This window comes from Hemicordylus capensis, chromosome 6 (assembly GCF_027244095.1).
Source record: "Hemicordylus capensis ecotype Gifberg chromosome 6, rHemCap1.1.pri, whole genome shotgun sequence".
NCBI lineage: Eukaryota > Metazoa > Chordata > Lepidosauria > Squamata > Cordylidae > Hemicordylus > Hemicordylus capensis.
The window spans coordinates 47,822,939-47,847,711 of NC_069662.1; the positions used below are offsets into that span (position 1 = coordinate 47,822,939).

General features: G+C 46.8%; 2 protein-coding genes across 8 annotated transcripts in view; one reads left to right on the forward strand and one right to left on the reverse strand.

Annotated features, from left to right (window-relative positions):
* MED24 (mediator complex subunit 24) overlaps positions 1-15,537 on the forward strand; it is a 154,632-nt gene extending 139,095 nt beyond the window's left edge. For all 7 annotated transcript variants that reach the window (XM_053259100.1, XM_053259098.1, XM_053259097.1 and 4 more), the window contains 3 exons: positions 10,240-10,409; positions 14,282-14,845; positions 15,201-15,537. The gene's annotated coding sequence lies outside the window, so the exon portion shown is untranslated. The remainder of the gene's footprint in view (positions 1-10,239; positions 10,410-14,281; positions 14,846-15,200) is intronic.
* PSMD3 (proteasome 26S subunit, non-ATPase 3) lies at positions 6,725-23,939 on the reverse strand. The gene is made up of 12 exons (XM_053259114.1): positions 23,759-23,939; positions 18,164-18,354; positions 17,524-17,661; positions 16,407-16,543; positions 16,130-16,320; positions 14,602-14,705; positions 14,362-14,476; positions 12,111-12,230; positions 11,196-11,299; positions 10,232-10,387; positions 9,347-9,397; positions 6,725-7,239 (listed from the first exon to the last, which is right to left on the reverse strand). Exons 1-12 carry the CDS (start codon positions 23,937-23,939, stop codon positions 7,162-7,164), a joined length of 1,566 nt encoding a protein of 521 aa, XP_053115089.1. The 3' UTR covers positions 6,725-7,161.
* Positions 23,940-24,773: the final 834 nt, after the last annotated feature.

Below are 24,773 nucleotides of genomic sequence, written 5' to 3' on the forward strand. Positions count from 1 at the left end.
ATTTTGTATATTACATAAGACTATTTCTTGTAATAAAACATTGCAATGAAAAAAGTAGTTTTGGGTTGACACAGCACCTTTTTAGACTAAAATGGAGCGAATACTTAAGTCTAAAGAGAAAATTAGAACAAAAGGGTAGTGTTGTAGAGTGCTCCAAGATTTTCAGGTTCTAACCAACATCGAGACTAGCCTTATTCAGATGTACGAGCACAAGTAGCACTCATGCGTACGACTCCAAAGGCAGAGAGGAAGTTCCACCCCCTGATGCTGTCACTAACCACCACCACCCCGACTACTCATGGTTATGGTTCTATTTGTCTGAAGGGGAGGTGCTCTAACTGTGATGGCTGGTGCTGCTGTGAGCTGCAACCGCTCATGGAAGTGCTGGCCATTGTGGTTATACCGTGTTTCCCCGAAAATAAGACAGTGTCTTATATTAATTTTAGGCCCAAAAAAATGCACTAGGGCTTATTTTTGGGTAGGTCTTATTTTGCACACACCTCCCCTGCCACGGCAGGCAAGCACAGAACAACTTACTCCGAGGTAGTGCCCCAAGTTTCAACCCCGTCTCCTGCCGTTCTCGATCCCTGCGGCCAGCGTGCGGCTGCGAACCCCCGCCTCCCGCCTAGGTCTTATTTTCAGGTAGGTCTTATTTTCAGGGAAACACGGTAGTAGGGATGTGCACGGAACCAGTTTGGAGGCCCTTTATGGGACCCCTGCTGGTGTAATTCAGTAAGACAGCTGATCAGGGCAGCAGCATACCTCCCTGCTGCCCCATTGGCTGGGTCCCTGACACACCTGCACACACTGGCACATGTGGGCGACGTGCACATGCAGGCGCATCAGGGACTTCCGCCCAACGGAGTGGCAGGGAGGTATGCTGCCACCCCGATCAGCTGTCTTACTGAAGGACGCCGGCGGGGGAGAAGTGGCAGGAGGGGTAAATGCACCCCCCTTGCTCTTAAAGCGGCACCCACACCGCCTTCGAATCACCCTGCTGCAGTTCTGTGCACATCCCTAGGTTATAGTGCTTCCTCCTACAGACAAACTGAGCAGTAACTATGAGCAACCAGTGGGAGGGGGTGAGTGACAGTGATGAGGAAGGACTTTCTCCCCACTATCAGCAGCACTCTTAACGGTGAGCACCAAATATCTGAAGAGGGCTACTGGATTACTGTAATATAGGATACATAGGGCTGCCTTTGAAGCGTTGGGAAACTGCCGTTAACTGAGGCAGGGCCTCTGAGAGGAATTTTATCAGGGAGTACAAAGTTTCTTTTGGGCCCCCTTCCCTTCTCCATGAGTCATCCAGTTTTTATCCACTATGGTTTTATGCCATGAGCTGTAGCCTGTAAGGCCAAAGAGGGTATGGAAGATGAGAGAGGGGTAAAAATGGAGAGCTCTGTTGATTTTCTGCATTTGAGGCCTTATGCGCCTATACTCCCTCCATGATAAATATAAATAAAATAAATAAAAGAGGATCAGAGAGAAGAAAACACATTTGATTTGAACATCTTTGTTTATGCTACAATACAGAAAAGGAGAAAGAATTCACATTGAAAGAGCCTTTTACATTGCAATGCAGATCAGATCATCAGAAGACATAAATATTAGTAGAAAGATTTTTTTTTAAAGGTAGTTAGGCTTAGTATTTTTTTAAAAAAGAGCTTTCCTGGGCCTTTTTTTGGTGAACAATTTTGAATCACAGCATGAAAATTAATTGTTCTGGCAATGTTTGATTCAATACTTAGCCTGGCCAAATCCACAAGACGTTCCTGAGACATTGTAGACCTTAAATAATTCTTAATCAGCTTGAGTTTGCTAAATGACCTCTCTGCAGAAGCAACTGTTGCTGGAATTGTTAATAGTATTCTTAAGCTAACACAAACATTTGGAAACAGGTCACCAAGTCTGTACTCTGTAACAAGTTCAACAGATTTAATGACTTTAACTGTGCATTTACAAAATTTGCTTTATGTACTGAGGGTAAATGTTGCATTTCTTTTCCAAAATCATCACTGTTAAGGTCAGCAGGATATTGTTCTGATAAAGATAAAGCTTTTCTCTCCACATCACTTTCAGACATGGTGAGATATTTCCACAAGAAATTAAATTTTTCTGCCAACTGCTTAACATTAAAGTGGACAGTTAATCCTGCTATAACATTGTCTACCAAAATGTAAAACACACAGTTTCTGAAGTAGGCCTCTTCTGGCGTATCATCTGTGTCATTCATTTGCTCCAAGTTAGCAACAGGTGTGCTGTCATCATGTGGCCTTGCCCTCTTGCGCCTAGCTCCACCACATCTACGGGAGAGTTTTATTTCTATCTTTAGGTTTGACACAACCAATTTGGCTTCATTCCACATGCATTTCCAGTTGTTTCGAAGTTTTGTCAGATCTGTGAGGAGAGTTTCTATGTTTGCTACTTCAGCATCCAGTGCGGCATTTTTAGCTTGGATGACCTTGTTGCAAATATCTATGCCAGCTAATATTTTGTACCATACAGCTGACATTAACACACAGGCAAAATGTGTCACATATAATAAAGCTCCATGGAATTCATTTCTTGTTTTGGCCGTCAAATTTAGTTCCAATTTAATGCCAGGCAAGTGAGCTGCAAAAGGCTTTAAATATTCAACACGATCTGACTATCTTGTTTCAGATATACCATGAAGAGAACAACCAATACGGTTTTGTAGTAATTCCCACCACTTAGGACTGGAACTGAACAGGTGATACACTGTTTGAATTGTTCCAAAAAATATTATTGCTTCAGGAATGCATTCAGCAGCATCATTTCCACATAAGTTGAGTGTGTGACAACCACAAAGTAAAAAAATTGCTGTTGAGCATCTATCTATTATATTAATTCTCCTGGGTGTGCCTTGGAATGTGTGTGCCAGAGCCCAGCTGATTGGCTGGGCGGTGGATGCGCCTGATTGGCTGAGGCACACCCAGGAGGATTGGTTGCCACGGTGGCGGCCCAGCCATGGAGGCCAGAGGTGGCGGGCCCAGCCCGGAGGCAAGGCCCAGGAGGGGGGAAAGAAAGTGGTGGTGGGGAGAAGTAGCAGTAGGGCGGAGAGGTGGCTGGGCCCGGAAGCAGAGACTGGGGCAGAAAGGGTGGGGAGGAGTGGTAACCGCTGGCCCAAAGAGCGCACAGCTGCTCTGTGTGGGGTCGGCTAGTCCTCTATAATAAAATGCTAAAGTGTGATCCCGTGTCTCTGCGCCCGTGTCTTTCTCGGCCGTTCTGGGCATGCGCAGAGCGCATGCCCAGAACGGCTGAGAAAGATACAGCTGCAGAGACACGGCGGCCATGTTGGAGGAGGAGAAGCGGCCGCCACGAAGCCGGGCGGGGGGAAGAGGCGGTGGGGGAAGCTGGCCGAGGCGGCGGCAGAGCCGAGGCCTGGCTGCGCCGCCGAAGCCGGGCGGGGGGAAGAGGACCCCCCCACCAGAGGCAGAGGAAGAAGCCGGGCGAGGCGGAAGCGAAGCTGCGGCCGAGGCCTGGCGGCGGCGCCGCCAAAGCCAGGCGGGGGGAAGAGGACCCCCCCCACCAGAGGCAGAGGAAGAAGCCGGGTGAGGCAGCGGCAGAGCTGCGGCCGCGGCCGGATGGGGTGAGAAGGTGGCAGGGGAAGCCGGAAAGGGGAGGCCGGCGGGCTGGGGGAGACCAGTCGTGGCATGGAGGCTGGCGGCTGCGGGAGGGGAAATGGCGGCGGGGGGCCCGGAGCACACAACTCTCCTAGCGCCCGTTAATTTAACGGGCCTAAAATAACTAGTATATATATAATTCTCCTGGGTATGTCTTGGAATGTGCGTCCGGGCGCCCAGCTGATTGGCTGGGCGGCAGATGCATCTGATTGGCTGAGGCACACCCAGGACGCGGAGGACAGAGGTGGCGGTGGGTCCGGCCACAGAGGCAAGCCACCGCGGTGGGCCCGGCCATGGAGGAAAAGCCCAGGAGGGGGGAAATAAAGTGGGGCAGAAGTGGCAGTGGGGAGAAGAGGTGGCTGGGCCCAGAAGCAGAGACTTGGGCAGAAGGTGGTGGGTGCGGGATTGGCTAGTTGTTCTTGTATTTTTGTTTGTGCGCTGTTGTATTTTCATACCTATTTAGCATAGCATACCTACTTAAGTTTCTTTGTAGCATGTTCTTTCTTGCCTCCACGACTGGGCTGGGCCCACTGCCACCTCTGGCCTCTGCAGCCAGGCCTGCCGCTGCCGAGGCAACCGATCCTCCCGGGTGTGCCTCAGCTAATCAGGCGTGTCTGCCGCTCAGCCAATTAGCTGGGCTCTGGGACGCACATTCCAAGGCACACCCAGGAGAATTAATATAATAGATAGATGTGATGCCTGATCTTTTGAATAGGCTTAGCCAAGCTGGCAATCATAGTTATCATTAGGCCACAAAAGTTCTATAGATAAGCTATGAACTGTTGCAATAACATGTAATATAGGTTACAGTTAATATTTTGGCTCCCGGGCCCCCTTTTGGTCCCCGGGCCTGGGTACAATGTACTCCCTGCGCACACATGTACACACACACGTCCCTGTCATAGGCCTTGAGCTGAGGCTGCAAAGGTTGTATTGTTAACTGGTGTTGTGTATGGAGGCCATCTTACATCAGTACTGCGTGCTGGGCTCAGTTAAAAACTCTAGTATTAACCTTTAAAGCTCTGCATGGTTCGGGAGCCAGGTCTCATGAATTTGTCCAGCTGTTAAGATTTATGTCAGGGGTCCGTTTCGGAGTGACCCTATCATTTGAGGGCAGGCAGGTGGCTACTGAAGACCTTTACAAGGATGGTTCCCAAACTGCAGAACTCCGTGGCATCTTTTGTTATCTTGTAGGCACCACACAAAGATCTGTCCTGTTCTCTTGTGCCTTTAATGACACTGGCTAACATACTGTACAGTCACATATCCAAGGGGGATGTGTACACATCTTGCAGAGGCTGCTCCCTACCTCAGAAACTGTGTCGCATCACAGCAGTAACCAACCATCATTGGGAAGGATTGGGATGGGTTGCAGCTGCAATGACGCGCAGCTTCAGAGGCAGCGTAGCCTCTGCCTTTGCAAGGTGCACAGGTTCCTGGCTGGCCCAGAAGCAGCCAGCCCTCATGCCTCTTGGATGTGCTGCTGGTTGTGCGGTGTATCAGTTACTATCTTTGGACCCTTTTAATTGCTTTTGCTGTTTTGGTTTTACCAAACCAAAACGTTTCTGATTTTTAGTGTCTTCTGCTGCTTTTATTGTTGTTGGTTTCATCTTTTATTTCAGTTTTATACTATAAGTTGCCTTAAGGCTATATCTGATAAGGCAGAGTAGAATTTTAATAAACAACCATCGAACTCTGGCGTGCTTCCAGAGGGAAGCAATTTCATTATGGTGGCAAATCCATAGATAAGGCACTTGTACATATCTCTGTGGTATGGACTTGATGTAAAGTCAATAATGTGATACCGTGTAGTAGAAGTTTGTAATGAAGTTTGGCATCAATGGAACTGACTTCAAATGGAGTCTAGCTGTGACTAACTTTTGCTGGATTGTGCCTGCTACTGGTACTACTATATCTATTAAAAGTGGCCACACTTAGCTTTTTTACTTCCACATTTTCAAATTATACAGAATCCTGTTAGCAATGGGAATGCATTATCTTAGTGAAATGGCTCCCTCATGTGGTCTCCCATTGAAAATATGAGGGAGATTAATTATGGGCCAATGACTCTGCCCCATTGTCTGCTGCAAAAATTCTACCCACTAGTGGGCCCGGGCACAGAGCATCTGTGCCTCTAGTTGGGCTCTGCCTGGGCCCATCACCGCCGCCCGCGGCTCTGGCCGGGCCCGCCGCCGCCTCGCCCGGCTTCCCCCGCCGCCTCCTCCAGCTGGGCCCGCCGCCTCCTTCCGGCCGGTCCCAGCGCCCATGGCTCTGGCCGGGCCTGCTGCCTGCCCGGGCCCACCGCCGCCTCGCCCGGCTTCCCCTGCCGCCTCCTCTCCTCGCCCGGCCAGGCCTGGTGCCTCGGCTTGTCCCCATCGCTGCCAGGCCGGGCCCACCAGCAGCCATGGCCGCCACCGCCGTTCCCCTGGGTGTGCCGCCAGGACCAATCAGGTGCCCACGCAGCCCAGCCAATCAGCTGGGCTGCCGGGACGCATTTTTCCTGGGCACACCCAGGAGAATTATATATATAGAAACTTGTCCTTGCCAAAAAGCTCACCTCCAGCCCTGAACACATCTGAGCCAATCCAAGCAGCTGCTTTTCTATCTTGCTGTTAAAGGAACGAAGGTTTCAACACAACTGCAAGCAGTTTTTCCCACTCATCCTGCCAAACATCCAGCCAAACTCCCTGAAGTTGCAATTTGAAGCTAGCCTTTTTTTTTTTTGCCCATAGCTAACAAAGAGAACTGATACCCACCCATCCTCCTCAATATAACTTCTCATGGAAGAAGAGATTATTCAAGAGCAGTCTCATTTTTGTCCAAACCAAAAGCGTAACCAGCTCCTTCAGTGAGGGTTCTTCAGGATTTAGACAGAAAACCAAGACAGTGCCAACTTTATATCTGCCAGCAGGAGGCTGAATTTTGTTCCCGTTGGGGACCTGGAACTTAACGAGTGTGTCCAGTGAAGCCTCCACTCTTCTTTGGGATAAAAGAGACAGACCTCACTACCACTTTCCCAAGCACCTGCCCATCACATTAGACACTGCTGCTTCACATAATGTTCTGGACAAAGGGGATACTGTTTTTCCAAAACTTTTATTTAAAAGCCCTAAACAAAGTTTGACAAGTCTCCAACTGAAGTGACTCCGCCAGCTGGAGCCGAAGAGGTGTTCACTGTGCCACCAGATCTGTCACCCACCCTTCCCTCCCTGTGTTCACCTAAAAACTGGCAAGGACGACAGTGGATTCATTTAGCCCCTTGTGGGGGGGCATCCATGACTGAACACCACAAAGCGACCTTTAGTTTAGAGGGGCAGGGGAACCACCCCTTTCCTCTGGGGTGCTGTTTCCTCTGCCACAGCTAGAGGATGTGTGTTTTTTCTGTTCCGCCCCCAACATGCAGAATATAGAAAGAAAGGCAAGTTCCGGGTTTCAGCCAGTAGACAACGGTCTGTATTGGGCAGGAAACAAAAACAAAACAAAAATAGAAATAAATGCAGCTGTCCCCAGAGCATCAAGGGAAACCGTCATCGTCATCCTCTGCCATTTCCTTGGCAAATTCTAGGTCCTGCTGCTCGCGCTCCCGGCGCTCCTGCAAAGCCAAGTCAACAATGCAATTTAGCACAACTTAGCTGGTATAATGGAGTGACACTGGGCTTGTGAACAGGAATTCTGCAAGTTGCCATTATGATCATTTCCCCAAAATCTAACAGGAGGCTTCTCATGCCACACTTTGACAGCTACTTCCCAGAAAATAGGTTTACAAGCACGCTGAGAATGCATTTTCTCTCCTTTTAAAATTGTTTATATGACTGGGGTAGTGTGTTATGGGGGAAGGCTATTTTAAAAACTGAATGACAGTGAAATTTCTGGGGCTATTTCATCAGAATGATGTGTTCGAAGGATGTATTTTCCTATTTCTGTTTCTGTCTTGAAGATGTGCACTGTATGCCTGCCATTATAGCCACAGAGAAATAGCATTCAAGCCCAAAGCTGTAGCCTGCCCCACACTAGAAACCAGTAGTCATAATATTATTAAAAGCAGAAACAAGTGTTCACATTCGAACAGGCATAAAGCAGACAGGTGCAGTGTCCTTACAGAGGCAATGTATGCAAGAGCTAATTTAAGGGCCTCCTGCAAAACAGCCAAAAGATTGTTTTCTTATTAATTTTATTTAAAAATAAATCTCAATCTTATTTTAATAAAACAGGAAATGTAAGCCCAAGCAAATAAAAAGGCATCTGAATTTGCAGCAAGACAAACCTCCCCCTCTAGTATTTGTAAAAAGTGCTGACAACTTCTGATAGCAATTTTTTAAAAGTGAACATTTCTGTGCAGATGTGCTTGGAAGTATGGGAGCAAAGTCGGTCAATTCTCTCAGAAGCCAGAGCGGTGGCTAAAGAAGATGTCCAGTGGCCGGGGTACAGCCGGGGCTTCAGTGTCCTTGCCATTTTTGTAACTAGCAAAACCATAATGCAATATGCGGTTTATATGGATCACAGAATCCAGATTTTCTGGGCACAGAATTTTATTTTTAGTGTGCAGTACAAATAGCCTGGGGTATAGAAATACAGCACCTATTTAATAGATTTATGTTCCTAAAACATTGCTATTAAATTTAGAGCCAGTTTGGACAATACTTTGTCAGCTGAACCGACTCCATGAGATAAAGACAAATGCTGTGAGCACACACGTCTTCCCCCACCTCCTGCTTTTGGTACGCAGGGCACTATTTGTTAAATGAATGCGGGGGATTAATCTAAACAGCTCCCTGCCACTGCAACTAACAAATGGTACCCTTGCTTGCCAGGAGTGGGGAGGATGTGTGCAGCCATGGTGCACACACCTCTTATTAGACCTAGGGAGATTGGAAGCCGCCATATACTGAGTCCGAACATTGGTCTATCTAGCTCAGTATTGCCTTCACAGACTGGCAGCGGCATCTCCAAGGTTGCAGGCAGGAGTCCCTTTCAGCCCTATCTTGGAGATGCCAGAGAGGGAACTTGGAACTTTCTACTCTTTCCAGAGCGGCTCCATCCCCTGAGGGGAATCCCTTACAGTGCTCACAGCCATTCTGGGACCATGCATCATCTTCTGCCTGTGCAGCATCTTGGACAACCATGAGGGTTGTTTATGTGACCTTAGTTGTGGGGCTGGAGATAAGGAAGGCGCTTACCTGCCTTCCTCCCACACGAGCAACAGCTCCCTTGGACTCCACCATGCCACACGCCTACAGATTGGTGTGGCGACAAAGTCCTGAGGTGGGAGTGGAAGGAGGAAATCCTCCTGCATCCTGGGAAGCCCAGCTACCTGGGGTGATCGCACACGATTGCCTGCCAAGGTAGAATGAACCATTGGTTTGTTCTACCTTGGTAAAGAGGTGGGTAGAAAAGTCAGGCTGCTCAGGGACCAGAGGGCTCCCGATGCTCCAGATGACATGAGCTTCCCGAGTTACCCCAGAAAGCTCATGTCGTATGAACAACCTTATGGTCTCTGGAAATGGAGTGTGGACAGTTACTAAGAGATGCGGTGAAAATAGCAGGAGATAAGGGTGATGGGGATAGACATGAAGAGGACTATTGATCTTGACAAGCTTGTGGAGCACTTATTGAGAAACAGGACCCCTAGACCCACAGGCTAGTGGAAATCTGTGCCCCACCCCAATTAGCTTTCTCAGTGGTTGTTAGAGGAACCTCACCTCTGCAGACTCCAGGTCCTTGTTATAAGACTTCGGAGGGAACCTCATAGCCTAGAAACAGAGGAGGGAATGAGTGGAAGCAGCCAACCGTGAATTAGGAGTGTCATCTCAACAAAAAGCCCTTCTACAGTAGAGGTACAGGCCTCTAAAATAAGAGTTTTACAGGGAAGATTTCTCTGCTTGATGGGCAAGCTCCACCATGCATCTCTCCCCCCTCCATCTTTGGCACCAGGAGTCAAATCATTAAGTCCCACCTCCCAGGACCTCTTTCTGAAACCACTGATATGTCCATATTCCCTTCCCAGAACTGCAGAGTTCCACACTCCCTAAATCTTTTGTGATAAAAAGGAAAAATATTTAGGATCTATGGTACTTTAGAGTGCATAGCACTTCACACAATTATCTCAGTAATCAGAGATTACTGGCCAATGTGATACATAGCCTAATGCCAGTGTTTCTCTTTGGCAGGGCTGCTGCACATGTAAATTCTAGCTCCAGTGGAGTTGAGCAAGAACAGAGCTGTGCAACTACTCTGAAAAGTGTGTCTGCACTTGCACAATGGAACTTCTAGCCAATCCTCTCAATACCGATCCCCCTGTGATCCCTGAAGAAGGCACAGAAGGATCTCATTCCCAGCTTATCCTGCTTTAATTGCTGAAAGTCACTAGGTATTGAACCATATGCATTCGTAGAGGAAGAAACAAACTGTGGCCTCAGCAACTTTAATTTGATCATTTCTGAAAGGCAAAGCTGCCTTGAAGCAGAGGATGGTTGCTAAGAGTTCTAACTGTAGGATCAAGGCCTGCCCCCTTCCCCCCACAGTGGAAATACAGGTCATGCCTAGGAATAACCCAGTGGGGCACTGATGTTCATTTGCTCTCTTACCTTGACAGACATATTGTGAATATCGAGGCAAAAGGAGATACGCTGGTGGAAGGCCAGCTGGGGTTCCCGTGTGGAGTAGATGTCAGTCATCTCCTTGGACTGGACGTAGCCCTTCTCATGGTTGATGCTGGCTTCGATCACACCATCCCGGATGGCCTGGGAACCAGACAATCACAAGGTCAGTTGTCCTCTGGCGGTAAGAGCCACAGGACCAAAGTACAGGAAGGCTAGCAAAGACACTGCTTTGGCACCAAGGTCACATTCCTAGAGAGGGGTGGTGGGACTCAAGTGTTCCTGTGAACCATGCCAATCATTCCAGATGTATGGTGGCAATCTAGGGTTATTTGCAGAGCGAAAGGCAAAGACATTACCCACATGTTCAGAAGCACTATTTTAACTAGTGTAATAATCTTGCACAAGGCATTTTTTAAAAAGCAGCAAATTCAGGGATCTCAGCACTGTTTTCTACGTCCCCCCACCCCCACCCACTGAACCTTTTAACTTGGATCTGTGAAGGACCTCCCTCAGTGCTATTGCCAACGCTGGTACAAGGATGCTCTCAAAGGGGGCTTCACCCTATTTACTGTTCAGTGCATCTGGAAATAGAATGCGGCAAACAGGGTTGGATGAGGCAGCAAATAAGACTTTATCTGACACAACATCTACTGCCAACAGCAACTCAAAAAGGTCCCTCAGATTCCTGTCAACAGATTTAGAGCCTGAGTATCCTGTGTCAGGAAATCAGAGCTTGAAGGGGGACAGTTATCTGGATTATGGTGGCCCAAATCCTGATATTTTACAGCTCTTGAGAGACACAGAAGGATAAGCTCCCTAATGGCTTGGCAGATGAAGAGCATTTGTATAAGACCCAGATGGTCATGGGGCTTCACTAGCTTTGAGTGAGAGGAAGAGAGGAGGAATCCCCATTTAGCTCTGCAGCAGGAACTTCACTGCAGTCACTCACCTTGGCAACAATGAATTCAGCATCCTCTGGGCTATCCAGCTGCAACTTCTGGGCTATGTCGGCCAAGGAGATGCGCGAGTAGGAGAGGCTGATCATACGAACACCTGCAAGAGAGACAGAAGGGTAGCCCAAACTAGGGATGTGCACGGAACCAGCTTGGAGGCCCTTTATTTAAGGTGGGGAGGGGACAACTTTAAAGGCGGGGGAGGGTGTACTTAGCCCTCCCTCCGTTTCCCCCCTGCTGGTGCTTCATTTGTAAAGTCCCCGTTGGGTTGTCAGCATACCTCCCTGCTGCCCTGTGCTCTCTTTGGCCGGAAGTGCTAGGTGTGCCTGAGCACGTGTGCGTGGGAAAAGTGGAGGGGGGGTGTAAGTGCACCCTCTATTAAAGTTGTGCCCCCCCCCCCGGCTTAGAACTGGCTCCTGCCAGTTCCATGCACATCCCTAGCCCAAACAAAGCATAGAATAGAGTGGATGGTGCATCAGAGAAATGACTTGATTAGCAAGCCAGAGGCTGTCGGTTTGAATCCCTGCTGGTATGTTTCCCATATCGGGCAGCAGCGATATAGGAAAGATGCGGAAAGGCATCGTCTCACACTACATGGGAGATGGCAATGGTACACCCCTTCTGTATTCTACCAAAGACAACCACAGGGCTCTGAGGTCGCGAGGAGTCAACAGTGATTCGACAGCATACTTTATCCTTTACATAGGGACACCCACTAGATAGCACAGTGATCTTCTCTGCTCAAGGGTGGGAGAGGCTTCTGCAGGAACACTTTGCTGGCCACCCACACCGCAGAAAAGAGGTAGGAGAAGAGAAGGGAAAACAATGGCTGAGCTGGGATTTTGCACACTACTCCATGGCTGCAATAGGGTTGAATATCACAACTTTGGGAGACCCACAGTCTCTCTCACCTGTCTTAATTACATTGTGCCTCAGCCGGATGATTAGGGTGTAGGTTCCATCTGCCTGGAACTTATCACTAAACTGATCCAAGACCTGGTTGAACTTGGCCAGGTTCCCTGTTCGAACAGCTGTGAGAAGAGAGGGAAGAGATGTGAGAACCCGACAGAGGTGAAGAGAGGCGTGTGTGTACAAATAAAATGGCAGACTGGAAGTTTCAATTCTCCCTTCTTTACTACAATATATTGCCCTCCTTGCCAGTATTTTGAAATAGCAAGGTTAACAGGTGGAGAATGAAGGAGCACGCTTCATGAGGGTCCATAAAACATGCAAGGTTACAGCCTCCATTATCAGCCAAACATTTGGACTCTCAAAAGGCATACGGTGACTCTGGTGTGTAAAATCACTTTGAGGCTCACACGTGACACTCTGTTTGCATTAGGCACACTTCTAGCATCCGACCACTTACCCATAGGGTTTGCATACTATGCAAGCCAATAATTTTGCTTTATTGAATGGCTACAGCAATGAAAAGCTTGCTTGGGGGTTCAATCAAATATTATGATTAGAGGAGACATCGTCTTGGATGTTCTTCAGAAAACCCTTTGTAGTTTCTTTTACAGTGTTTGCATGTTGTGTGGTTGTCAACTACATCACCCCAGAGGGCAGGGAGGCTTGACATCATAAGGTGTAGAAAAAGCCACGTTCAGTCAAAGACCATGACCGGATAGCTCTTGCCACACAATAATCAGGTTTATTGACAAGAATGAGATGAGATAATGAAGTCTCTGTAGCTTCTGCCCCCTCTCTCCACGACTTGGTCGTGCCTTGTTGCCCCACAGCCCCTTTCACCTCCAAGTGGCATCTCAGGCTCTCAGAGAAGTTCTCCAGCCTGGGGAGCGACACCTGGCATTTCTGCCTAACTACCACAACTATAGAGCTGTCTTTCTCCAGAAGACTGAAACACCTCCTTGGGCTCCCTCCCCTCGGGGGGGGGGGGTAATTTCTTGCTTACAGGCAATACTTTGAGAGCCCCACCCTCAGTCCAGGTGCAGCTCTTCCAGCTGTCACAGAGGTGGGCTGGCAGCTCCGGCAGCTCCTCTGGGTCCTAATAGCTGCTTACCCTCAGCAGGCTGGTCTGCTGCTGGTATTGGTGGCTTGCCTTCCCCCGTGTCGCTACCCTCTCAGTGGGTACAGGGGGCCCCAGCTGTGTCATAGGGGAAGGCTGTTCTTCAGACTCAAGTCCTGTAATGTTCTTCAAAGACACAGCCATTAAGTGGCAAAAAGTCTCTGGCTTCTGATATGAGCAAACAAGTAAGTGCGGGTGTTGCTAGAGATTCCTTTGTAACTTGTGGTGCCTAACATCACCCTACAAAATCGTTTCAACAAAATGCTAAAATTCCAGAAACCTCACACAGCAACCTGGAAAATAACCAGTGTTTGTGGTAGAAATAGCCAGTGTGTAGTCAAGCTGTTTTGGAGAAGCTGTTGATGGTTCCTAAAGAGAATGGTTCTCTTGGATTTAACACATGACTAATTGGAAACCTAATTAGTTAAGTATTTAGGCAACTCTGTGGGCAGTATTTCAAGTATCATATCAAAAAGGTTCAGAGAGACAATAATGCTTAGAAAGATATTCTACTTATTTCATGTTTTAAAAAAAAGTGTATTAAGTATTGAAAAGTGTATAGTAGAATGTTTTAAGTGTTCCTTTGAAAATAAATTGAGAACATATCAAACATTTTGGTCTCTCTTAAGCATATGTTGATACAAAACAATACAAGGACATGTGTGTGATATGGGCCCAAGCAAACTACCACTCCTACTCCAAGTTAATTAATTAATTAATTAATATTAGACTGGATATTTCTGTACATAGACTGTCCCACCAGTTTTGGGGATGTGGAAGTGGAACAAAAAGAAGTATACACAGCAAAGGCTTTGTTCCACTAAAATAAATGTACTGTACTCTATTTACGCTCCAAGTATTATGCCTTTGCTTCTTATATCAGATATTAAAACAAAAGACGGTCATTTGGCCAAACACCTTCCAAATTGGATCAGATTACTAACTATATGGAGAAAAATAATATTTGAGTGATATTTCAAGTGGACTGTCTTGTGCAAGATTCTGAAATAACTTCTATAGAAAAATTGCTTCATTAAAGACTATTTATTCCAGGTTGTTTGAGATTCTAACACCGCAGTATCATTGCTCTTTGCTTTCACCAAGCCACGGAAGATCCCAGCCATGCAACTTACCTTGTGTCAAAAGAAAGTAGGGCATGAGTGACCTTTTCAGAGATGGTTGCCGAAACTGCAGCCTGTCTGGGATCTCACCTAGTAGCAGCTCCACCACAATCAGCAGCTTATGGACCTAGTGAGTAGATGCAATTCATTTGTCCTGTTGCTAACCACGAACTCACAGAATTCTGCATGGATGGCAAGTGCAGTCTCATCACCAGCCCTCAGGACCACTTGGAGGAGCCAGCTCCCACTCACCGTCTGTTTGAAGCCAACGGCTGTGTGCTGTGGTGCTTTCCTCAGGGCATTTGTCATGGTTCTTCGGGCTTCAGAATATTCCAGCTGGATGGCCTTGATGCGGCCTGGAAAGGAAGAGCAGATCTGTGTCAGGGGAGACTGGCATGGCCATAACAGACTTAAGGCTGTTTGTTCGATTTTGCCCTGCAGAGCTAAACTGGAGGCTAGGGATAAGGAACAGAACAGGAGATGCCTCAAGGAAAAGGTACTAATCAGAACGAGGGTTTTGTGCTACTATCACTCTGAGGCATTATGCCACTCATGCTGATCTTGTTAACTCTTAGTCCCTGTGTGGCTTGTGGTTGTCGGGTGCATTGTATCATGGAAGATTTCAGTATGCAAAGGACGACAAGGCATTCTTAATGAGGTCTAGTCGAGGTCATGGGCGGGTGTACATTGGCAAATGTGGAATGTTCTGGGCACATCTGGTTCAAGTGTTTCCCCCCCCCACCCTAAAAATTCAAGAGCTTCTTCACCCTCTCCACCTTGTGTCTTCCTATAACAGCAGCATGTGAAACAGTACTCGAATGTGATCTATTCTTTTATTTTCATTGTTTTAGGTCTGTCATTTCTTTACTTCCTCCCTCTCTAAGCAGCTGAAGGGAGATCTGAAAGCTCTCAGGACTGACCCCTGAAGGGCATGGGACATCAACCCAGTGGAAGAGTTGTTATGCTATCTCTGTGCACCTCCCTCTAGGAATACAGGCAATGGTTCTGGTTCTCTTTCTCTCCCCCAAAATAAGTTTACACAGCTGGGGCTGCTGCCCCCACATGTATGCTTAGGGTTGAATTATTTAATATTTGTTGTGTTATGTTTTTATTGTAACTTGCTTTGAGTTCCACAATTAAATAAATAAATAAATAAATAAATAAATAAATAAATAAATTTTAAAAAAATATTATTTGCAAGCAGCCTTTTCAAAGGTTAGACACAGATAAAGGAATTGACAGGGGCAAATTCCTCTGCTCCCTAAATCCTTAAGAAGCTGGGAATTTATGTTGGCAATTTCTCTGTCATCAGGGCCTTCATCCAACTAACCCCAAATCAAAGTTTGCTTGGTAGTGCTGTGTATTGTGACAGGAACATACACATGTGGAATTCAGCATCTGGTGCTGAATCTGATATCCTGAGAATCTCAGCTTTTTAAATTCTTTAAAAAGCAGGGTCTTTTTAGACTGTACAGTTGTAGAAGTAAGCTTGAAAACATATGAGCAAGAGGATTTCAGTTCGATAGGCACTGAACAAGACTTCCAGTGTTTACAGAGAGGGGTTTCAGTGCTCTGCATAGAAAACGTTTTCCTTCCTCTTGGCTCGAAGAAGCAGAATAAAAAGATGCCTAACGTTCCTAAGTTATTCAGGTCCTGATATTTTGCTTTTCTTGGGCAAGAACTATGACAAAGGACAGAATATCTCATATTCAGGTGAATGTTCCAAGTCACAAGATTTCAACCAGAGTATAAAGATGCTGTCACCCCTGCTGCTTCTCACCTGTGTAGTAGAGGTACCTGGCCCACTCGTTGTTGTTTGCCTGCTCAGGGAACACTGACTTGGAGACCAGCTTTTCGGCCTGGTCATAGAGATCATAGTGAAGGTAGTTCCTCAGCAGCAGATTCAGGAGAGTGGCCTGGCCATCTGCATCGTGGCGGAGGGTTGCCGTCCTTAAGCGGGCATGAAGGAAACTTTGAAAGGAGAAGAAAGGCTGTGTCACCAGAAAGAATACTAAAAGGGGGGGGGGAAGACGATTTCGAAATGCCTCCAGATTTACCTTCTGACCACATCCAGCTTGTTCAAGAATTCATAGATGCGAGCGTGGTAGTAGTAACATTTGGCCACCACCAGATCAAGGGCCCGGCGGTTCTGGGGACTGATCTTTTGCATCAGATCATCAGACACCTTTTGAGCCTGGGAGAAAGAAAAAAGACACTTCAGGTGGCGATCCTGCACGGCTGCACAGAGGGGTTCTGAACAGCACTACTTAGGGCAACTTTTGCTTACATCTGTTTTAAATGTAGTATTTAAGTCTTGGGTTTCCTGATCCTAGTGACACTCACAGGTAAGAACATAAGAACAGCCCTGCTGGACCAGGCTCAAGGCCCATCTGGTCCACCATCCTGTTTCACACAGTGGCCCACCAGATGCCTCTGGGAAGCCCACAGGCAAGAGATGAAGGCATGCCCCCTCTCAGAGGCATCTTGCTTCTGAGAATGGAGGTAGCCTATAGTCACCAGACTAGTAGCCATTGATAGACCTGTCCTCCATGAATTTGTCTAAGGTAGTTTTAGTGGAGAGAAAGCAGGCTGCCAGGTATCGCTGGATCAGGCATAGGGGACTGCTTGTTAATTTCCAAGCAGAGCTCAGACAAGTGCATCGTGGTGGCTGTGGTTTCTTGTTCCCACTGTTCTAATCATTTTAGTCAGCACTTCATAGCATGCTTGGTTCTGGTTATAAAATAAGTGACTGCGGGCTGGGCATTTGCACGGCAGGGTGTGTGTGAATGTTGGGCTTGTGAAAGAGAGTTCACACAACACTTGGAGCAATACATGTATCAGAAGACAAAGAGCTGGCAGAGGGGCTGGGAGCACCTGTGGAAGTTGCACCCGTCCTTTACATCCCCCACCCCATGCTAATATTCAGACTTGGTTTTCAAACTTAATCTACCTGAGCTTATGTGGAGAGGAGTGCTTAATTCATGATCTCATCCCTTTTCCTATGTAAAACTGTTTTACATAGAACTTATATGTTGAAAAGTGGTATATATACACATTAATAATAATTCTGCAGGTTTATTTCTCCACCCATCCTTCTTCCAGGGCTGTGTCCAACAAAAGGCAACTCTCTGCTTTCAGCTGGAGTTCAAGACACGTGGGGCTGTAGTACATTACCTCTTGGTAGCGTTTGCTATTCATCAGGTAGATAACCAGGAGCAGCTGGAGATATGTTTCTACCTCTGGCAGGAGAGGAGTGGAGGCGGCCTTTCCTGTGCGGGGCCGGAACTGCAGGTCAGCTTCTGTGTCCATTGGCTACAAAGAGATGGGGGAGAGTTGTGCATCAAATCAGCAGAAGACTCTTACCTCCTTGTTTTTATAAAAGGTTGAACACATCTGTGTCTTTGGGATCATGTGTTGCCCACCTATGATAAGATTCTTTCAGTTAGTAACCTTGGATTTAAACAAATGATAGTGAGTAGCAAAACAGAACAGGCCGGTGCACCCCAGGGCAATGTTTAAGTAGGCCCCAAAGAGCCATATAGGGGGCAAAAGAAGAATTTTCTGGGGATGGGGCCATAACTCCGTGATACAGCATCTGCTTTGCTCGCTGAAGGTCCCAGGTTCAACCCCTGGCATCTCCAGGTAGGCTTGGGAGAGCCTGAAACTTTGGAGAAGCCAAAGCCAGACAGTACAGGCAAGACTGAGCTAGATGGACCAATGCTCTGATATGGTATAAGGCAGTTTCCCATCTTCCTAAATACTGACAGCCTCAGTGAGAATACCCAGCCTGCCCATAAATTCTTTTCAGACTTGCCTCCTCCAGGAAGCCGATAAGGAAGTCCCGCACAGCACTGTTAGATGTGAAAAAGCCATTGGTGGCTTTCTGGAGCACATTGGGGTTGAGACGGCGGGAGGTGGAGGGCAACGCTCTCAGGGCACGCAGGACGTAGCGAGGTTCTTTCCCAGAGACGGCTTTCTCCAGCTGCTTCACATGCTCCTTGATGTCTGAAATGGACAAAAAAGAAGGGCAAAGCTGTCATAGCTCAACAGAGAAACAGGCTGAGCAATGCAATGTGGGTGAATTTCCACCACTGGCTAGGATAAAGGAACATCTGGACATCAGCTTGACCAAAACCCCTTAAACAAAATTAAACCAAAACCACAAAACCTGAAGGAGTCGTGCAGTTATATCAGGAACAAATGGGCTCTAAAAGAAGCAACAGCAAGTTTACTTCAAGTCCATGAAGAAAGCAAGCTATTCACTATGCAAGGCATTGGGGGGGGGGGGAAGAGTTAAGTGAGGATGTGTTTCTGTCTGGGTTAAGATGCAGACTTCTGTTGCAGACTTGAAGTATCTTCAAGTGTTCTATGTAGGTGTTCCGTCAGGTGTATTAAAAGTTGTATTGTAATCCTTTTTTCCTGTCACTAGGTGACACTACAGCAGTGTTTGTGTTGCTTATTTATTTAGATTTACAACTTGCTCCATCCCAAAAACTGCGGCACTAATGACACTACTATAGTACCTAGCAGTAAAATACAAAGAGAAGTTTGTTTAAAACCATGGATCCTTCCATCATTCTCTGTGGGAGGAAGAAACCTCTTCACTTCCACAGGACCAGTCTCCACTTGACTGGCACAAAGCAAATACAAGCAAATAGCCATGAGAGGTACTCCAGGACAAACCATTCACAAAAGAGGTCCTATAGTAAGAAGAGAAGAGCTGTTCTGATGCATTTTCTGTTGCATAGGGTTCACAAATTTTGGCTGGACTCAACAACCAGCCATTATTTGTTGTCCAAACACAAGACTTCACCCGTTTCCAAATGCTTTGGCACAGGGTTAGCCTTTCACATTAGGATGGGCTTTGAAAACATAGGAACACGGGAAGCTGCCATATACTGGGTTAGACCATAGGTCCATCTAGCTCAGTATTGACTACACAGACTGGCAGCGGCTTCTCCAAGGTTGCAGGCAGGAATCTCACTCAACCCTATCTTAGAAATGCCAGGGAGGAAACTTGGAACCTTCTGCTCTTCCCAGAGTGGCTCCATCTCCTAAGGGGAATATCTTACAGTGCTTACACATCAAGTCTTCAATTCAAATGCAACCAGGGCAGACCCTGCTTAGCTAAGGGGACAAGTTATGCTTGCGGCCACAAGACCAGCTCTCCTGCAGAAGCATCATCTGCAAAACCTGTTACCAAGTCCAAGGCTGACTCTTCCCCTGTGCCAGAGAATCTGATGGAGCAAATGGTCTATCTCTACCACGTCACAGATCCCCTCCATGCTCCTGAGGCCAGCAGTTATGGAAACATTTGTCTGTCACCTAGCAACTGTATTTGTAGACTTCTGTCTCCCAAAACCAGTGGAAAAAGTTAGTCAAGATCAAGTCCCATCACTTTTAGTTGGGACTTAGTCAAAATCAACTTTAGCTGAACTGGGGACATGCTAAACAAATCTTTGGTAGTTCTTTGATTGCTTCAACTTCGCTTTGTAAGACCTCATTAACAGGACTTTATTGGATATCCTGAATGAGGTATATTTTCTACCAGTCTCAAGAAAGGATGTATCTGAGTGTAGGGAACTTCCTCTTCAGCTGCTCTCTGATTAATTAGCAGAGAAAAAGCTGAGGTCAGAGCTCTTTGACTGTTGCGCTGGAGGCACAGCAGTCTCCAGCAGCTGCTTGAGACGTTGGCAGAGCAGCGATGGGCAGCTTGAAATACAACAGAGTACGCTGCAGCACTTTAGAGAACACCTGGTTTAACGTGGCAAGGCCTTTCTTAGGGCTACACACTGAAGATTAACAAGTATGCACCCACAACAAAATGTTGCAGTATATCCCTGGTGCCTGAGCATGTTGAAAGTTTTAGGCACCTTTCAGAAGCAGAAGGGATTGTGACTGTCTTGAGGGAGTATTCTTCAAGCTGAGAAACTTCCTGCTCTTTTTGTTCAAGCCCAACTTCTCCCCATCCTCACCACTGAGTTTCATTAGCTCTGCCCACCTGGTTGTCTGTTATGTGCCCTCTGAGTCCACAAATGTTCTGCTTCATTGAGTTGCATGTTGTTGGGTGTGTGTTGGGTTTGTTTGTTTGTTTTGGTCCCTTAGGTGTTTTAATTCAGATTTTTGTAAAATCAACATATTTGCAGGCCTGCTGGTGCTCCAGTTGTGTGTCCATAAGGATAGCATTTCCAGATCTTTTGAAAATAGATACAAGATGTCAATTTGGTTACTTCTTTACACCTTTTAACCAACCAGTAATGACTGGATAGATAACGAACGAATTATTTTCCTGCCATCTCAGTGAATGCTTGTGGGTGAACTGTAGGTCATGTTAATGCTAAAGAACTAGAAGATGGTCACTGGATTGTTACAAAATACAAGAATGTGAACCTATGTCTAGAGTTCCAGGTAATTTTGTGTCCCTGATGAGGGATGAGACAAGTTATCTGCCAAAATGTTCAACAAACTCTTGTGCCATGAGGAATGAACTAATTTAAGTTGCTAAAGAACTTGATTTTAAAGCAGTAGATTCATCTGTACTGAATTTCTCTGAGTGGGCAGACTCACATTACCTGCCTCCCCATTGCCAGTTTGACGCTCCTGACGGTCAGTTCCTGACTCACTTCTGCCTCCACCATTTGCAAAATATCTTCCCAGTCTTCTCCATCTTTTACAATTATTATTTAAAAGCATAGTCTTCCACTTAATATGTTTGGCAAGCTCTCTAGGGGTAGCACAGTGCTGTTTCTCTGTTCTTTTTAGCAAAGATGAGAATTCCCAAGTAGGGATGTGCATGGAACTGGTACGGAGGCCCTTTATGGGCCTCTGAACTGGTTCAAAGAACCGGTGGTTCCGCCGGTCCGACGCTGGTGGGGGTGGCTGTTTAAGGGCGGGGGAGGGTGCACTTACCCCTCCTGCCGCTTTCCCCCCCGCTGGCGCGCCGTTAATTTCCCCAAATCCATGGGGCGGCAGCATATCTCCCTGCCGCCCCTTCCCCTGTTATTGGCCAGAAATAAGGAACTACTGTGTGCACGTGTGCCTGATGTGCACACGTGACATGCGCATGTGACAGCCGGCACACGCACACATGGTACTTCCTTATTTCCAGCCAACAACGGGGGAAGGGGCGGCAGGGAGGTACACTGCTGCACCATGGATTTTGGGAAATTAACAGAGCGCCAGTGGGGAAAAAGTGGCGGGAGGGGTAAGTGCACTCTCCCCTGCCCTTAAAGAGCCATCCCCACCGGCGTTGGACTGCAGCTCCGCGGTTCCGTGCACATCCCTATTCCCAAGTATGTATTCCTTTTAAAATTTAATACAAGCTAAGACCACGGGGTTTCTAATTTTTAAAAAGATGATAACACAAGAGTGAAGTCAGTCCACACTTGCTTTACAGCAGGCCTTGACAAGTTTTGTTTGAATCTAAGAGTCAGCCAAAAATTTAGAAACCAGATAATGGACCTTTGAGAAAATTACCAGACTTAGTGTTGGACATTGTGGAGGGGGAGGGTAAATGGTTTTCTCTTTACCCCCTTTACAAGTAACATACTTAGAACAGAAACAGGCTGCCTGGGACAAATAAAGAACTTATTAAATAATTCTACCTCTGAATATCCTTGTCTAGGCACCATGGTTAAGTTTCCAGGTGCCATGGCTCACTGGTGCCTGGGATTTGTCAAGCCCTGCTCTACAGAGTCTAGTTAGTACACCACAGGTATGAAACTAATTTCTAGACTACAAAAGTGCTTTACGTAATCATTGTCAATTGATTTATTGTGGTCCATAGACCAGAATTAAAAAAAGTGCTTTACTGTACATCTGCAGAGAGGGTCATTCACGGTCACTCCCTTAAAAGAAATTGATCTAATTACTAGTCTTCTTTCTATCTTCACAACACTTTCCTGTGGCCTACTTGCGTTACATTGTTTACAAAGAGATAACCTACTCAAAAGATTTATGCCAACATAACAAACAAAAGTATTTAACATAACAGAATCAAATGAATACTATAAATAGATATTATGTTACAAAACTGGCATCTGACATCAAAGACTTCTTCCTCACATTTCAATATAAACCATTTTGTTTTCAATAACAGTTCAATGACTTCAGAAGGTTTCTTTAGGGAAGGAATTTCAGAGCAACAGTGACATACTCAGGAGACTTGCTTTATGTCTTCATTGACATAACTTCACAGGAAGATGGACTCTGGAGTAAGATGTCATCTTTCATCTAAATACACATTGTGTGGGTCCATTCTGGTCTTTCGCCAAGGAGCTCATGGTCGTGTTTGTGTAAACTGATCCCATCTATGCACAAGTATTCAGATGTGAACTCTGAAGGATTTAAGGGGCTCACTTTTAAGTAAGTGAGCATGAAGAGCACAGGGTCAACACACACTAAGCTGGTAGGTCTAACCATTTTAAACTGGAATTTTCTTTCATGTACATGAGCAGGTTTGGGCTGGATACATTAGTGAGTTACCCAAGATCATTCAGGACAAGGCTACACATTATTATGGTGCTAACTGAGCAAAGAGGCACCTTTTAAAAGGGGTGATTCCCTTTATTTAGCAGGGGGAGAGCAACTGGCCCTCTCCATCACAAGCACAGCATCCCTCCAGTGGCTGTTGCTAGTCTCTATCTTGTGTTTCTTTTTAAGATTGTGAGTCCTTTGGGGACAGGGAGCCATTTTATATTTATTTATACCTATGTAACAGGCCTTGGGAACTTTTGTTGAAAAGCAGTATATAAATATTTGCTGAAGTTGTATTACCTGGTGTTTTCCATAGCAAACATGTAAAATGTGGATGTATACACCTTTTTATACACACATATACATACATAAGTAAAACAGACATCTGGGAAATGTGACTAGCTGACGTTCCCCTTGTATAAATCACATTATTTTACTTCCATGTTTTAGGTGACTGCAAGAAATAAGCACATCCCCAGAGTGACTACACTCTATAAGCTTCACAGCTGGGTGATAATTTGATCTAGAGTAGCCACTCCTAAGAAAACACTACTACAGCCTCTGGTGCAAGGCTCCGTCTATGAACCGCTGCTGCGGCGTAATATACATAATAAACATAAGCCGCCGCCGCCGCCGCCGCTTAGCCCCGCCTCCTCAGCCAGGTAGGGGCCCCGCCGTTAGGAGAAGGCCTCCTGAGGTTTGGCCCCTGCCTGTTCTGCTCCATCTCCACCCGGCCAGCCAATGGGAACCCTCGCGAGCGTTCCACCCCCCACGCGACGGCCTTTAAAAGAGGCTCGTTTCGCTCTCGCTCGCTCGGCTCAAAGGGGGACCCTTAAGGGGGGGCTGGAGCCCCGCCCCCTTGGAACAGGGCCCCAATTCCAAGCTGCAGATTCTACCCCCCTTCCCCCAGGCCTCGCGCTGCCTCCCTTCTCACCTTCGAGCGTGACGGCATCCAGCTCGCGCTGGGATTTCTCGCCCGAGGCGGGCTCGGCCGGAGCCGTCTCCTCGTGCATCTCGACATCGGCGGGCGGTGGGGGAGGCTGAGGGGGATCTGCGGGCGCGGGCTTGGCCTTCTCAGACCCGGCGCGGCGACGAGCGCCGCCTTCCTGCTTCATGGTTTCACCTTCCACCACAGACCGGTACGGCCGTGACAGAGCAACAATCGCGGGGGACGACGGGAAAACTGGAACAGTCTCGGCTAGCCGAGCGCCGAGGGAGGAAGTGGGCGGGGGCGGAACGGAGACCCAAGTAATGATTCTTCCTCTTCCTAGAGCTAGGAAGGCTAGAGTGCGCTGTGGCTTTGGTTTTTATGGCATTTTTCTGGGATACAACAGGAATTTTGAGTAGCTGCAATCGAGTTTTAAAAGACGCTAACCTCAAGTGAACGGGGATGGGGTTATTTATATTTCAAAGCGCTATTTAACTGCCAGTGCTGTACAAAGTAAAAGGCCACTATGTACTAGATGGTTTGAAGTTCCTACATAGACACTGGACTACACTGCAGGGCTGTCGTAAGCCACTCTCTTAAGTTTCAGCGACCCATTCTCATCCGGCAATGCTAACAGTGGGCTTCATTACAGAGTTGTCTGGTTTAATATAATTCGCCTTCCCATTAAAATGTTCAAGGCGTCATTAACCACTGAGCACTGCCCGTCCCATCTACAATATGGTGTGGATTATATTGCAAGGTTCTTGCAAACCACTTTCCCCGGCTTCAGTATAGACATTAGAATTTACTGGATTTTCCAGGGCAATTTTAAATATTAAAAGGAAATATATAAATTACTCCAGGCTTCTATGTTGGTGTACTCTGTATGACTGAATTCTTATCTGAATGTAGTATTGTTTGTATGTATTAAAGCCACCAACATTAATGATCGTAATAAAGCGATCTATTCATTCAAATTACTCTACAGAATAAGACCTAAATTAGAATAGCATAAACTCCT